The sequence below is a fragment of the Anopheles merus genome, chromosome 2L (assembly GCF_017562075.2).
Source record: "Anopheles merus strain MAF chromosome 2L, AmerM5.1, whole genome shotgun sequence".
Taxonomy (NCBI): domain Eukaryota; kingdom Metazoa; phylum Arthropoda; class Insecta; order Diptera; family Culicidae; genus Anopheles; species Anopheles merus.
Window position 1 is genome coordinate 47,718,833 of NC_054083.1, and position 16,546 is coordinate 47,735,378.

At 48.1% G+C, this 16,546-nt stretch overlaps 1 protein-coding gene across 9 annotated transcripts in view; it reads left to right on the forward strand.

The window, feature by feature from the left end:
- The window catches only part of LOC121591577 (protein vein), a 110,195-nt gene that overhangs the window by 64,879 nt on the left and 28,770 nt on the right, over window positions 1–16,546 (forward strand). For 7 of the 9 annotated variants that reach the window (XM_041912265.1, XM_041912261.1, XM_041912262.1 and 4 more), the window contains exons 2-3: window positions 26–267; window positions 13,941–16,471. In XM_041912265.1, the coding sequence (XP_041768199.1) occupies window positions 15,220–16,471 (1,252 nt within the window). In that variant the 5' untranslated portion in view covers window positions 26–267; window positions 13,941–15,219. Of the gene's footprint in view, window positions 1–25; window positions 268–13,327; window positions 13,404–13,736; window positions 13,819–13,940; window positions 16,472–16,546 lie in introns of those variants that run through there. The other 2 variants (XM_041912267.1, XM_041912268.1) reach the window with 2 other exon arrangements.

The following is a 16,546-nucleotide window of genomic DNA, read 5'->3' on the forward strand; positions in this document are numbered from 1 at the left end:
TTTGTTCTCCATATTTTCCTTACAGTTAATAATTCTAACAGAATGACAGTCTGTCAAGTGACGTTTTGTTTGAGTAAGCGAAGAGAATTGTGATTGTGCATTAGAATTGATCAACCGACGAGTACCGACGAGTAGTTGTGAATTGTATCAAGTGTGCCAGTGTGAATCTCGAGCCAACTGACGATCCTCCAATCCCATCCAACAACCCTTTAGAAGCGATCCAAGTGGAGCTACCGGTGGAAACAACACCGTGAAAATAAAGCAAACGTAAGTTTTCACCCAATCACTGCTAGCATAGCATTTGCAATGTAAAAGATTTTTGTAAAAGGTTAAACATAATCTAGCAAAGAAATCAATTTCTCTCTGTTACTTGCGTCCTTTGGGTCCATCCTTTCACGCTTCCCGCCACAGCTCCCGCCGTGATAGGAAAGGCAAAAGAGCGCGTGAGTAAAAGTGCATTAAAAACTATTCTCTCGATCGGTGGTGAAAATAGAACTTTTTTCATGCGTTACTGGCCGCTGGCACCGCGGCCGAGTGGCCGAGTTTCTTCTGTAGCGGTGTGCGGGCAAAAATAAAGTTCAGCAGCATAAAGGCAAACAGACAGACAGACAACAACAGCAACCCCTCATTGCGCAGACGATCCGTCTCCTTGAAGATCGGACCCTGTCGGGCTGATTGATCGACGATCATCATCATCATCATCGCGCATCAGCACCCAGGCGAGAGAAACATAGGGGTGAAAATCACCTACGCTTCGCCCAAACACATTCACAGAGACAGACAAAACAGACCACTTGCATTAGCGGTAGTCTGGTGGGTTGCAATTTAGATCGAACCACCATCAGCACCACCTGGGATGGGTTTGAGGGTGGCTAAAATCCGTTTGCCATTTGTTCTTCGACTTTGAGTTATTTTTAAGCAATTGATATCGAAAACCGTTTTGGCTAAACGCGCACCCACACACATACACTGATGCTCGTCTTCCTTCCCCTTTCTTCTATTTGCCGTTTTCGTCTTCTATTTTGTTGCACCGTTACTGCTTGCTGTTGAGAGAGGAGCAGACAACGCAACGCGACAGAGGAGACGTACGGCGATGATTTCATTGCACTTGTGCAGCTGCAACGCATTACACACAGTGCAGTGCATTCATTACACACCGACACTCACACACACACAGACTCATCGGATTAACATTTACGTTACAGCTGCGTGACGCGTAAGAAGAAGCAGTAGAAGAAGGAAAGGATGGTAACGCGGTGGTAAAATCTAGCCGGGAGCTCAAGAACGCCCGTCACACCATTGCCTCACACAACCCCCCAATGGGCTGCATTTTTGGTTCAACAACTTCGTCGGGCGAAGAAGAAAGCCTAGGACCGGCAAGCCGGCGACCGAGACCAGCGGAAGATTTCCCTTTTTCCGGCCGTGTCGTGTCGGCACGGGCGATGCGTTGCGTGACGATCGCAAGCGACGAAAAAGAAGCGATTTCTCACAACGGAAGAGAAGTTAAGCGAAGGGATGAGCAGAGACAGAGAGAAAGAGAGAGAGAGAGAGAGAGAGAGAGAGAGAGAGAGAGAGAGAGGGGTTAATTTCCGATGGACAATTTTGGAAACGCCGGGAGTACGGTGCGGAAGTGACACGAGGGCAAGGGAAACCGGGTAGCAGGGGTGTAAAATTAAGCAGACACACAGGGGAGAGCGCGACGGCACCGGCCAAAAGGATACCTCTTGTGTGTGTGTATGTGTTGCTGTTTCATGTTTTTCACACTCGTTATTATGATTATCATCACCATTCATCATGCGTCACTAGACAGCATGTTTTAAAACCGTACATTGCAGCAGTAGCAGCAGCAGCAGTAAAAAGGGAAGTAGAAAGGATGGAGCAAGCAAAGCAGGAACGTGAAAAAGAATTACGCGCCGGGTTCTATTCGAACGCGCACGGACCGACGGCGATCGTTTCGGTTCGGTTGGGTTTTCGGTTGCGTTGGGCATGGCCGTGCACAAAGGTTGAGGTTGAGGCGTCGCGCTCTGCCTGCGTCCACGATGGTCTACCATCGCCCCCGCCAAACGTTCGGCGCGTCAAAATGTTCTAAATTGAAATTAAGTTGCGCAGACAAGATAAGATACTTTGGACGTGCTTGCAGCGAGCCCACCCACACTGGGGGCCATTTTAATTGCACGACTGCATTGGCCGTTTGCAGAGAAAGCGAATAGAAGTCCCAATTGTCATGTAAATATTAGGAATGTGTCATTTTAACTCATACTTAAGGCTTCAAGTCTTTGTTTTTTACCCTTGGAACATTACTTTCGCATCTAAGACCAACAATAGCCATCGAGTCATCATTAGGGTTTCTAAAATTACCGACCCTGAATCGGTTGCATCATACTCTCCCCTCAGTTGATGCGTTTTGGTATTTCAGGACATGACCATAGCCAAACATTCCAGTTCCGATTCCTGCCCGCTCGTATAACACCTACCACATGTTTCTGCGTCAGTGTTTATCATTAAGCGGTCCGTTTTTCAGCCCACCTTTTGCTAATAACATACACAGAGCAGTGGGTGGGCTAAGACTGCACAAATAAATAGTTAGCCCTAACACTCGCACGCTTTCCACGCGTTCGGAACGAATCGTTCGGTTTGCGGATTCGTCATGACTCAAATTTGACCACTGGTTGCTTGACTGGTGTGTGCGAAAACCGTTCCTGCCCTTAAGTCTCGACTTCAGTCGCCTACATAATGACAATCTATGGCAGGACGCTACACGGATGACTAAACTGGGCCAAAAATGGAACTGAACTCGGTTGGGCGGAAGAACTTCGGGCCTAGCTAATTACGTGCGGTGATCGTAAAATTTAGGAATGGCCGACGAGCAAAAACCAATTTTACCGGTTCGGGGGGAGATGCAATTCCCGGTAATGGTACGAAATAATGGTCCAAAAATAAATGCGCTATGTTTAGGACACGTGGAGGCGGAGGACCAATATAAACTACCACCACAAGCACCACTCCCACCAAGCGAGCCATTCTACTGCCAGATGAAGTCGCTAATGCTAAGATCAATCGTTCCATGCCATAAGATAACTTCTCCAATAAATTCTTCAGAATGTTAGAACCATCCCTTATTGGCGGGACATTCGGGAAGAACATCTGCAAACAAAAGCTGTCTCCAAGACAACCTAAATCCTGCCTATCTATCTCTCTCTCTCTCTTTCTCTGTCTTCTCCATCATCAGCATTCTATAGAGCTCAATAGAGCTCTAGGGGAGTGAGTGAGTTGACCTGGCCGGATTGTTTGGCGCTCGTGTAATGCTCCAATAATTTTAATTAAACCTACACCCCTCGGGAGAGACTTGCCGTCGCCAAACAGCACGAGTTGCGACTCGCGACGATGATCCAACACGCTAATTAATAGTGTTAAATTAATTAAAGATTATAAAACCGATGCAAGGGCATTCCTTTCTGCCAAACAGTCGGGCACATAACATCTACGCGAGCAATCACAGTCCGTTTCGTGGAGTGTGGATTGATTGGATCCCCTCGCTGGGAAGCTTTTAGTCTATGATGGATGCACTCACTGACACACACACACACACACACAGACACTTCTCGTTCGCTCGACCGGTGACGATTGCAATGCAAATGGTGCAACTGGTACAACAGCTGAGCCGGGAACGAATGGAATGAAAATAAGAACAAAACGAGATCAGAAAGCAACCAACTACAAACAAAAAAAAGCTAAAACCCCGGGTGCACTCACACTTGGCGCAGTCGGTACGATCGGAAAGTGAAAGATGTGTCTGTTTCGGGGCGTCCGTTTCGAGTTAAACCCTTTGGGGAGCCAGCTACGCAGAGTCTTTTTAAAGCGATGGGAGCCAAAAAGGCGAACGTGTCGTCTTGCACTTGTTTGCTTGCCGCTTAAAGCATACTGTAAGCCGAAGGGTTCGGCAAGCAATGCCGAAATAAGCTGGAATGCCACACACATGTCCGCGGAGATGGTCTGAACGCTCACACAGTGCGAACGATGAGGGGTGCGAACGACAACAAGTTAGCTCAGAAATGGTAACACATTGAAAGATGAACTGGAATTGATCATACGGGACTTTACAGCAATCATTATGATCTTTTTTGTTTCTTTGCGTAATGTCATGCTTTACTTTATAGGCTTCCTAGACATAGGGTAGTCAATTCTTGCTTTAGAGATGGTAATCTAAACCGTTCAATTTCAATGAAATCGGTACTTCTAGCCAATAAACCATCGAGCTCCAATCATCATGATCATCCTAATGATCATGATCTGCTCATCAAGAAGGTCCTCCGTGATTGTTTCGAAACCCTCTTTTTTGTTGGGAAATACGTTCTATTGAACTTAACCGTTGTGTTACATGCTTTGCATTAAGTTTAGATCAATCGTGGCAAAAGGGCGCGATTTTGAGGCTCTTTTTCTATGATTCGTGTAGTTCTTTAATACCAGAGTCCTGTGTACTTCAATTCCTAACCATCTGTTCCGTTAGTTCGCTAGTTTTTTGGGAACACAGCTGCCTTGCCGGAGCAACATTGGAGTTGGATGTATGCCAGGATGGAACCCAATGCGAGGAAACCCAACAGTTTGGAGCGATGAACAGCTGCGCGACACAGACAGCACCAAAACCTTCGGAGTCAAAATCCCGTGACTCTCGAACCGTTGGCAATTGCAACCACGGCCAAGGCGCATGCACACACTCACACACACACACACGCATACAACGACATCGAGAAGGAGGAAAAGGGCAGCAGCACGTTCGTGGAGTGCTGCAAGTTTCCTTTTAAAGATAATCAGTTTAGTGAGTGAAATTGTGCCTATAAAAACGCATGCACACGGAGCCACACACGGACACATTCGAAGGTACACGCACACACATCGACCACGGTGTGTGTGTATGTGTGTGTCGCACAGGGAAGGGGGGGGGGGGAGACCCATCGGGAATGGTCGGCAAATGGCCTGGCAAAAATGATGATGTGTGTCTTCTGTCTTAATTGTTTATGCAACTTGCGAAACTTGCGGCTGCGAAACGGCTGCGGCAGAAGTTGTGACTGCTGGGCGCGCTGGGATCCCACGATCACGCCAAGCTGATTGTGAGCCCTTCCCTCCCCCCGGCTTCCTTCTGCGCAGTTTGCCAGGCAGTAGTGGTGCCGAGGGCAGTGTGCGGAAAGCGAGGGATACCGCTTTACGCGAGCATTTATGAGAAGCCGAGAGCAGCGGCGCAAAGGGTTAGACGAAAAGTGTTGGGCGCGCATACATGTGACCCACAACATGACGCGGGGCCCGTGGGTTCCATCACAACCCGAAGGGCCAACGGAACAAGTGCGAGTCGCTCTCCTGCTCTCCCGCTCTCTCTCTCTCTTGCACGCTTCTGTCGCATCAAGTACGTAGAGGTAGCACTTAAGATGTCGAAGACAATTTCGTCGCCCAATGTGGTGCGCGGCAGACAACCTGCTCCCGCTCCCCTCCAGTTAAAGGGAGCGCAGCAAAGAAAGGGAGAGCATTGGGTTCGAGAAATGAGAAAGAGCGACAGAGAGAGGGTGCAATGAGGCTGACCAGGAACGAGGGTGCGATTTGATACGATCCAGCTGGGATCCGGTAGCCGGAATCGACCGAAAAGGAAATTGCAGATCGTTGATGTGGGGAGATTCCCTTTTCGACCCGCTTCGAACCTTCTATATCTATTTTGCTTGTTGTTGTTGTTTTTTTTTTCATTTCGTTGTTGTGTGTTCATGTTCGTTGTTTTTGTTTTGTATCTCCCCTTTCGTTTCTCTTTCTCTTTATTCGCTGCCGCTTTTTTCTCTCTCCCTTATTTATTTTGCCTTAGCATTGACTGCCCCACAAATTTAGCGATTTACAAGTTTCTCTATTACTTTTACCATTTTGCCGTTAGTTGATAGGCTACTAGGCATCGTCTTTTGCTAAAGCATTTTTCTATGATTTTTATGTAATTTTGTTTCTTCTAGTCTGCTCATTATTCGTAGTAGTTTATGGAAAAAACACGCTTCTTTAAATTGTAGAACAAACGAGAAGCAAATAAATCATTTCGATTCCAAACCAACAAACACAAAAAGGAAAAAAATATGCCTCTCTAGCCATAATAAAAAGATGAGTCAATTGCGATCAATAGCTTACGGACGCGTCTAATTGGCCAATCTACATTGGTGCCGGGCTGGCCGGCCCTGCCATATGGACGGGGGCTCCTTTTACAGTGTGACAAAACAATGCGCATTCACTAGTCAAATAGGCATGCCGAAGCCCTTTCGGCGAGGAAAATCCTCCGATCTGGTTCGGCGGCCCCGGTCTTAGATGCTGCGAGAGTTCAAACCGTTTAAAAATAGATCGATCGCGATGGCAGGGCTGCATTAATATACCATCTTTTTTTTTTGCTGCTGCTGCTGCTGCTGCTCCTGCTGCTGCCGTTGTTTGTGTTGCGCTTTGTCTTCGCCAGGTGGCTGCACCGCGTTGGCGTAAGTTTTCCCACGTTCAGTCGCTGCATTGCGGGCGGGCGGGCGAGCGTACTACGGCAACAACTTTTCACGTCGTAATTTAAAATTTGCTCGTCCAAAATGGAACTCATTAGGGTAGGAGCGCGGGGAGATACACCACGGGCTGTGAAAACTGCGTCGGAGTGGAAGCGGAACGATGGCAGCAATTGTGCGACGATGGGAACTGCGCTTGGCCATTACCATTTTGTGCAGTCCATAATCGTCAAGCCGCATGTAATACGTGACCCGTTACGCACGTTTTCGCAGTGTGCAGGCATGCTTTGTGGTGCCAAATTTAGAGATCATAGAGAAGATTATTACATTCTAGCCAGAGGTTACACATCGAAGAGAGGATCGATGTTGGGCAAAGGAGTCCTTTTCCGAGACTCGATCGTCAGAAGATATATTTCGTCATGAATTCATTTTATAAATTTCTACTAAGAAATACTAATAAATTTCTACATTTCACCCAAAAATCACACAATTCTCTGAAACATTGCAAAGAAACTTGGTTCCCTCACGCTCCCCACGATCATCATGTACAATTCTAATTCCCTGCCCTGAACAAATGTGCAGCTAATGTGCCCTAAAACATCTTGTACCGAACCGCCGAGACATTAAAAGATTATGTAAAAAGGAAATAAAAAAAAAAAACAAGCTGTTTCATGCCCTATTAGCAACCCAAAATGATGGTCCCCGGGGTTTACTCCGGGGGCGTTTGTAACCGTTCACACAAACCGCACGCATAAGAGAACCCGCCGTCGATCGTCTCTGTCCTCTTGTTGCGCGTCCTGTTTTCCCCGCACCTTCTGCCGGATGCCGGATTCCCCCGGTAGCATCGGCAACAGGAAGCAAATGAAAGTAACAACATTAACACGCATCGGAAAGAAGGGCAAACAAAACGAGCGAGGGAACTTCAAGTGATGAAATGTAAGTGAGGGAACGAAAAGGACGTGCAGCAGTGCGGCGGCAGGTGACCTTTTTGGCTGGGTTAAGGTCAAAGGCAAATGGCTCGCTTCACACCGCCACTCCCGCACGCGGAGGCGCATCCTCCTCTAATGCACATTTACATTACGCGTCGCGCGATCATGATGAAAGATAAAAACCATCGCGATGTTGGTTGCAGTCGTTTCTCTGTTTCCCGCAAGGGGCAACGAATAAAACACACACACACACACATACACGTACGTCGTCTCATGGTTCACTGGATTTTGAAGTTAGCTGCCTTTCTGGATAGGAGTTTTTGTTGATTGTGTTCCTCAAGAACAGGACCGTTTTCTGGACCGTTGCGAGAACGGACTGAGGTTCACTACATTGTTGCGCTTAACTTCAGCTTCTCCCAATGGATACACGCTAGTGTGTCACGGTGCATGACGGTTAGATCGCAAGGGGATCGCGTACCGATGAGTTACAAGGATTGAGTAGTTGTTTAAAAATGTCAAAAACATTGATGTATGTATATACACCATCTTGAAAGGAAGACAGTCTCGGGAGAAAACGCTAGAGCTATAGACATCACATATGTTTGAATGTGTCGTTTAGGATTGTAAGTATTAGTTTATTAAATTTTTTGGAAATTTTAAAATACTATTATATTTTATTTAGATTCAACTTTGTGACGAATCCCAGCATTTTTTATATTCTTCGTAGAGTCGCTTTTTCATAAAGTCGTCAAATATTGCCCTCTTATTATTCAAATATTGCCTAACTAGTGGCAATTCCAATTTGATTCAAACTAGATCCGAACACAAGACGTGCACCGTGTAGATCCGATTGCTTGCCGTACCACTATGAACCACGCTTCGAAACCGCCACGCAAAAAGTCCAATAAATGCTGTGCCATATCTACCAATTATGTCTTAATTGACGATTTCCTTTAAGTAACAACGAGATAATTTGCCGCATTTTTATGTGCCTCTCGTGTCACTTCTACAGATATGGGCTAAAATGCACAGCTTGTATGAAAATTGTAAGGTGTAAACAAGCGTTTTTAAATAAAACGTTTAAACCGTGGCCCATTAAAAATAGCTGGATGACACTGTAACTTAATCCACATCTTGTCAGCTAATAAAAAATGCCTCTGCTTAAAACCCCCTGAGCTTCACCCTCCCAAGCAGCTGATCCCAGTGATGATGATCTCATCCTTCCACCGTCGGCAAGTCGAGGCTCAACTTCAAGCGGGCAAAGTGTTCTAACACTCACACACGCACGCACGGTGTGGCGCTGCACATCACTCAGCGCGTCGGATGCATTGCCATTTTGCCCACCGTCGGGTTGCGTAACGCGAAATTGCAACCGACGACAACTCACGATTGTCATCACGCGTCTGCCGCGAATCGACTACCGCGCCCATCTCTCCTTGCGCCCAGACCCGCTCGCTAGACTGGTCGAACGGGCATGGGCATGTTGTCACGCGTCGCCAAATTTCGGTGCGTGATATAATTTTGCACAAAAAAAAACCTCAATGTGGGCGTGCGAGAGAGGAAGGTTTGACCTTTGGAGGAGTTAATTTTAGAGGGCAAACACCTCGGCGTCTACACCGCGTCGTTGTGTGCGGTACGGGACGACCGGCGCGGGCTGTTGCGTGCGGGCTGGGCGAGTCCTCAACGGACAACCGACGGCCATCCTTCCTTTCGTGCACGTGTGGCAACGGAGCAGCAAGGGTGACTGTGTGTGTCTGTATTTTATTTGGGTGCGTTCCGACCCCCACTGGGGATTTGTGGACAGCCCGTGTGTGTGTGTGTGCCTGCAGACAGTTTTTGCAAAAAATGTTTTTACTCAATTTCCACGAAGCGCCCCGCATTCGGAGGACACCTTACAGCAGCTCATAAATAAAAAGGTTGGCTGGTTTTTATTTCTGTTGGACATTTTGCTGCCAACAGGTAGGGGTTTTGATGATGATGTCCTGTTGTAGAGGGTGTGCCAGCGTGGTCATTGGCTTAAGGTGCGCTTCTTAATGGTGTTAGCTCTTAATTAACTTTGTCTACTGCCGTCAGTCAATCGAGGGAGCAGTGTGTGGAGTCTATGTTTTATTGAGGCTAACTTGTTTTGCACATGGAGAATGATAAATGGACATCATTTAATATCTTTAAAAAAATCCATACACTTTATCCGGCAAGAGTTTGTTCTATGATGTTATTTTGCACCAACGAGAGCCACTCGCTGAGCTCTGAGAAAATGAGTGTTTACATTATCGCTTAAAAATTGGGTCAAACGCAAATTAAGTGCATCAACATTAAAATGAGATGGTAATTTTAAATAAACCAAAAACACACACACACATACACTTTTATTGGCACTATTTACGGCTGCACTCGGCAGCGTACTGAGCCAAAACTCACATACAAATTAGGCCAAACCACTCTGTGACGGCAATGAAGGGGAGGTCACACTTACAAAACAAAAAAAAGCAATGTTTATCTTTGCGTAAAATCGGAAAGTTTCCAATTTTCCTACCCATTTCCGATACGGGATACACAGGGGGCAAGGCGAGGGCAAGGCTTTTTCTGTCATCGTGTGTGTGTGTGTGTCTCGCGGCAGGCGGATAACTAGGCCGAGCAATATTTCTCTCTCTTTTTAATATCTCCCCAAGGAGTACGTCAGTGTCAGTTCCGTTTTGAAAGCAAAAATTAAAACAAAAAACAAACCCAAACTCACGCGTCTCTGCGAGTGAGCGCCGCCACGAGGTGAAAAACAATATTTGGCAACGATAAATGCCGCTTCAAGGTACATCCCGATCTACACAAACATACAGACACCACACCACACACAGACACACACACACACACACACTCATTAAGTGTGTAATCATCTTGACTGCTGCCGCTTTTCCACCCAAACGCTCGGGCCGCAAAGAGGTTTGTTCGGGGGCAACACGCTCGCAGGGAGAGCCTTGGCAAGCCGAAGCGACCCTCGCGATCATCATGAAAACCGTGAAAAACACAGCAACACAGATCGCAAGGAAAGTGAAGCAAAACAGGCAACAAAAAAGTGTCCGTGTACGACTGTCACACACATACTACCCCCTCGGCCACCTCCCTTGCCAACCTCCCGGGCTGAGGTGTGTGACTGAATGTCTGCACCCGCCTGCGATTGCGGTTCTGCTTCTTGTCTGTTGTTTTTCGATGTCTTGGGGTGCCGTGTTGCCTATTTTCAAATCGTTCCCTTTCGAATGATTGTCGACGTGCGTGTGTGCATATGTGTGTGTGTTTTCCCTCTTCTACTGTCGGAGCGCGTTTGTGTTGTCTTTTTTGGGGCGACTTTCGACGGTTGAGTCAAAAATTGGGGCCCACCCAACTGTCTTGCGCCACACTTGCCACGGTGTCTCGAGCGCGCGCGCGCGCACACATACAGCCCGCGCAAAGGGACGAGTGGCGGTGGCAGTGATTTTTCACCGGCGACACCTATGACGGTGCCGCTGCACGGGAAAGAAAAGCGCACGGTGGAAGTACACGCTGTGCGAAGATGAAAAAGAAAAGATAAAAACTCACCGCGTCGGGCTCATCGGTAAGCCGGCGTGTCTCGTGTCTTGGTCGCGATGGTTCAAGCCAACTGCTCATCAATTACAGTCAGATCTGAGCCAGCCAAGAGTGGGCAGGGGACGAATGGCGATGCGAGCGGCCCGGAACGGTGGCCGACCGTTTAGAGCTCGGCTCGGGCGAAAGGTTCTACGGCCTCGTTCGATCGTACGAGCGGGAAAGGAAAAGCGTCACGGTACGGGTGTGAGGCAAGCGGTCGATTGCGACTGACTGCGCTTCCCCAGAAAGCCATTTCTGGCGATGGCGGATGAGGATGAGAATAGCAGTTATCCCACCACCCCCCGCACGCCCAGCAGGCAATCCCAGACACACTCGATGCCGATGACTCACGGTGGCACATCCTTGCGTGAAAACGCTGAAGGTGAATAATCCGACCGTCGTCAGCTGGTGCGCGAATCCCGTAGCGGATCGGATCTGCGGATCATCGCACGACGTGCTCGGTGGAATAGTTAGAGATGGTTGGAAAGAAGAGGAAGGAAGAGAGTTGCCAAAAGATGTAACTCAAGCCAGATTGAAGCAGGATGTTAACCCTGTAAGCGATCAAACAGCTTCAGGACGTGATAGAAGTACGAATTGAACGAATGATGTTCATGCTCAATCATCTTGGGGAAACCTGTTGCAAAGGAAATTTAGATTGCATTTTGCTGACATTAAAATTTATTTGTATAAACAGTTTCATAATTAAACTACAACTTAAAGTTTCATACAATCTTCTAAGAGGAAATACAGTTCCGTAAGCAGTTGATCCATGGAAGATGGATTAAACTAACAGGCTGCTGAGATCAGAATTGGGAAGTCATCACATAGGGATACGAATGCATACCGAATGTCTCGAATATACTTCAGACATACAGAGCCTAAACTATTTCAAATCATCTTGGTCTCCAAGATGTCTTTTAGGATCTTGTCCATGGCTAAGCATCAGAGACGTTTGTGAACACTACAACAAAGGTTTTCAATCACAGTCTAAAGATCTTGGACATAAAATGTTTTGGAGGACTTAATTCTTAACATGTTTGATCATCTCTTACAGTTAAACCACTAAATCCCATAATTGATTAATCTGATCAGATAACTAAAAGATCGCAGCCTCTTAGCAATTTAAGCACTCAAGGGTTTATTTAAAATCTAGCGCCATCAGAACGTTGCCTACGGAAATGCAATGCTGAGAATCTAAAGCGTTCCCAAAATAAAACAAAAAATAAACGCCACTCTCCTATAGAGACAGATAATACAATTAAAACAAATCGTAAGCACACGTCAATGCACCCGAACCCTGTGATTACATCGCCGTGAAGTACATCTGCCCCCACACGGAGGGGCGGGAAATCCCTGTCTCAACCCGTCTATTAGGCGGTAATTTTTCCTCATTTATTAACAGCGACCAATTAGACGACGGTGTACGGGGGTGCGATAACAGCGCCGGGTTGCCGAGGGGAGCATCGTGTAAGATGTGTGTGTGTGTGTGTGTGTGTGTGTGTGTGTGTGTGTGTGTGTGTGTGTGTGGTGTGTGTGTGTGTGTGTGTGTGTGTGTGTGTGTGTGTGGTGTGTGTGTGTGTTGTGTGTGTGTGTGTGTGTGTGTGTGTGTGTGTGTGTGTGTGTGTGTGTGTGTGTGTGTGTGTGTGTGTGTGTTTTACGTGTTGTATACCTTGTAACGCACGCACTCGCCGCTAAGTGCTGTATTTGCGTATGCACTTGTGATGCACGCCCCGACGGGGAAATCCGGCTAGCACTTCGCTTGGAAGTTCTCGTGGGAACGAAGAACGCAGTTCGCAGGCGCCGATAGCAAGTGGTGCGGTTAGTTATCGTATTTTTTATCGCTGTCTACCTATGGGACATCCGTGTGTGCTGGACCGGGGGAGGCATTTTCCGGCCATCAATATTGTCTAAAAAAACAAAACGGGAAAAGCCTAACAACCACGGACTTCCCCGTAGCTATTTCTTTGTTGCCGCGTGCCACCGGTGCAGGCATTGCAGGGGAGCTAGCCCACACATGTGCTGTATCAATATACATCGAAATTGATGCACATGTACTACACGTTACCCGCTAGTTGTTGTTTACTATTATCTAGTGAAATGGTCGTAGGTAGGCGTTAACATAGCTTAGATCGTGTTTGCGGATAAGATGCACGCCCGGATTGCGATCGTGTAATCTTGGAGCAGGAGAGATTAGACGGGGACGGGAGCATCTTGGAGCATCTTGGAGCATCGCTCGATGCGTACGCACTACGATCGGAGTATAAAGTGGCAGGGCTAAAAGCGAAGCAGTCCTTTACAAATTGACTGTTCGACGATCACGATCGTCTGGTGGGGCGTGCTAGATCGTTCGCTTTTCGTGTAGACAAAACGTTTCGGTGAATTGGTTAGTTTGTGAATTCTGATTCAATAAGTGTGCATTAAGTGACTTGTTATGGATTCTAGAAAGTGATAGTGGAACATTTGAATTAAACAAAACGACAGACATATTGAGTTGGAGTCCATGGCTCTTGTTGTAACAACGTGAATGTTCTTCACGGAGTGAATCCAAGGAAGCGGGAAGAATCTATTGGCTAATAAGAGCAGAGTTGGAGAGTTATCACACGAGTCACCACGGGTGAATATTGAATATCGCTCGAGTGTACTTCATAAAGCATACTGCATAAAGTGCTTGAAATCCATTTCGATACCTACGTCTCCAAGTTGCCGAAGAAACGTTTATGTCAATATACAAGGTCTAAGCCTTAGTCACGTTTGTGAAATACAGAACTATGAACATTACTCACAGTCCAGGATCTTGGGTACATACATGATTGTAGAATTTTTCTATCTGGTCTGATCTGCTGCGAAAAAATAGACCCGGGAAGAAATTTATCTGAACAATGTTCATTCTAACTAATGAATTCTTCTCATTTCTTTACAGGCTTTCACGATTTATTGTGTGTTCTTGATCGAGCTTAGTACCCGAGCATCCAAACAGAGTATCGAATTGTTGTCGCACCCATAACCTTGTTCCTGACCCGTGTAGGTGGTGTTTATTGTGGTGCAACGAAAGCGAAAGTTTACCTTTCAAAGCGAAAAGTTGGTGCGCTATAGAATTTTAGTGAGATATTTCATCGTGAAAGTGTGAAATAGCCGCCAATTTCAATCGAAACCCAACAAAAAATCGCGTGTGCTTGTGGTGTTTAGTGTGTGCTGGTAATAGTGAAAAAAGGGGCGTAAAGTTGCGGGTGAAGCTCCCTTTGCACGCGTAACAATGCCTATCCATAGCAGGATGAAAGCTTGTGCAATAGTGCCAATGTCCCATCGATCAGCCATACCGAGTGCGTCGGTCGAGCAGCGGTGTGTCTGCTGAAAACGAAGTGTTGTACAACGCATGTTTTTTGGTGTGTTATCGCTTTTCGGCGATTCACTTTTTCGCCAATCCGTGGAACGTATCGCGAGATTTGTGGTACATATGTGTGTGTGTGTGTGTGCGTCCTGTGTGAGCGCATGTGTGTGTATGTGTGCGTTTCGATATACAAGTGCGACTTGTCGCCGTGACCCAGCAGTGTGCAGTGTGCTGTGAGAGCAAGAAAAACCATGAAGAAATCAACTGACATGTGTCATTACCGATCAGCGAAGAAGTTTAAATTATTGCCCAAAATCCGAGCCAGTCCAAGATATCGGGAGGCACCCTAGAAACGAAGAAATTTGTGCGAGTGTGAAACCGCACACAGTTAATGTTGCGTCTCCTTCCCAAGCTCGTCCGTGTGCAATCCGTGGGCCGACAGCTGTCCGGGCAGCTGACACTGTACGCAAGGTCGTACCAAACTCAAATTTGCCACACCGAAGAGACGAGATAAAGAAGATTTTTTTTTTTGGTAGGAACCGATTGAGTTTCCACCAGCCAACAGTATTCGTGAAGCGAAGTGTTCTGTTCGGGACACTAGAAGCAGATTCCAAGGGCAGACGGGCAAGAAGAGATCTTGCATCTGCAACATTCATTGCGAAGATCCTAAGCGGGAACTAAAGCAACTAGCCTAGATCCTAGTATCTCCAAGAGTCGTCCGCACTCCGACAATACGATCGTGGATCGACCCGACCGTCCAAGAGGATCTTCAGAGCAAAGCAAAATAACGCGGATCCGACTAGGGCCAAAGATATAGCCGTACCATACCCCACAAAACAAACATACATACCAGTCAAACTGACGAGACGCCATGTACTTACGCAAATGGAGTCCAGTAAAATATTTGATGTACCTATGGCTTGCAATTCTGGTTTGGATGTTCTCTCGGTGTGATAGTGCCGCCACGATGCACCTGGCACCGCCACCGTATCACAGCAGCGGCTTCCAGGGCACACCCGGTGGCCACTCCAGTAGCATTAGCAGCAGCAGCAGCAGCATTAGCAGTAGTGGTAGATATGTTAGTGATAGCCGTAGCACAACAACTAGCGTTAGTAGTCACACCTCGGCGCCGGCGCACCGTGTGGAGGAGGGTCTGTCCGGCGGTGCGATCCCGCCCCGGTTATACACTAGCTCCGGTGCGCCATCCACCGCATCATCACCACCACCACCACTGCCGCTGCTAGTCCTGCCCAGGAGTGCGCCCTGGCCCTGGCAGCAACCGGCGGCCAGCCGTGGCTCTGAAGCGTCTGCTGTGCAGCTGCTTCGGCGCACCAGTGCCAACACCAAAGCCGAGCAGCCGGGCCGAACATTACCAGCGAACCAGCTGAGCGAGCTCGATCCGCAACCGATCGCGCTGCCAGCGTCCGCCGGGGAGGAGTCATCCACTGGCAACAGTAGTATTATCAATGCGGAACGCTCGCTGCAGCAGCGTTGGGCGTCCCAGATGCGGCTTAAAGGCGAGCGTCGCCGACTGCACAGGAGACGCTGGCGAACGGCAAACAACAGCAGCAGTCGGTCCAGCAGCCTGCTCGCCAGCCGCAATCGTCGTGATTCGGCCCTGCTGCCGACCGGATACGGCGGTAGCGTCCGGCCAGCGTCTACCGGCAGCGGACAGCAGCACCCGGTGCGACCGCAGCGACGGAACGGTACCGGCGGCGGCCCTGGCCAGCGCCGCTACTGTTCCGCCCGCGATCCAGCGACGCTCGCGTTCGAGGCACCGATCGTGTGCGAAGCGAAGGTAAAGTCAATGAGCGACCGGCGACCCATCTTTGCCGCCACGTTCGAGATACTGGCGCTGCACAAGCTGCCACCGAAGGGGCGGCCGCTGCGGGGCCTTACCGTGCGGCTGCAGTTCAACCTGACCACCGCGAACGAATGCGACATCTTTCGGGGGAAGTTCCGCGAGCGGGGCTTCGTGCGCGAGGAGCTCGAGCTCGGCAAGGTGTACTTCCTGTTTCTGAAGCCGAACATGCGCTACACCAACTTCACCATTCTCGGGCAGCCGATCCGCAAGACCAAGCGGTCGGAGGGTGGTGTGCTGCAGGGCGTCAATCCTAACTACGGTGAGTAGCTGCTGGTAGTGTTTACGCATTTTTGGGTGATTTGACTGTGAACGGGAGGTCTAGGCAACGAACCCG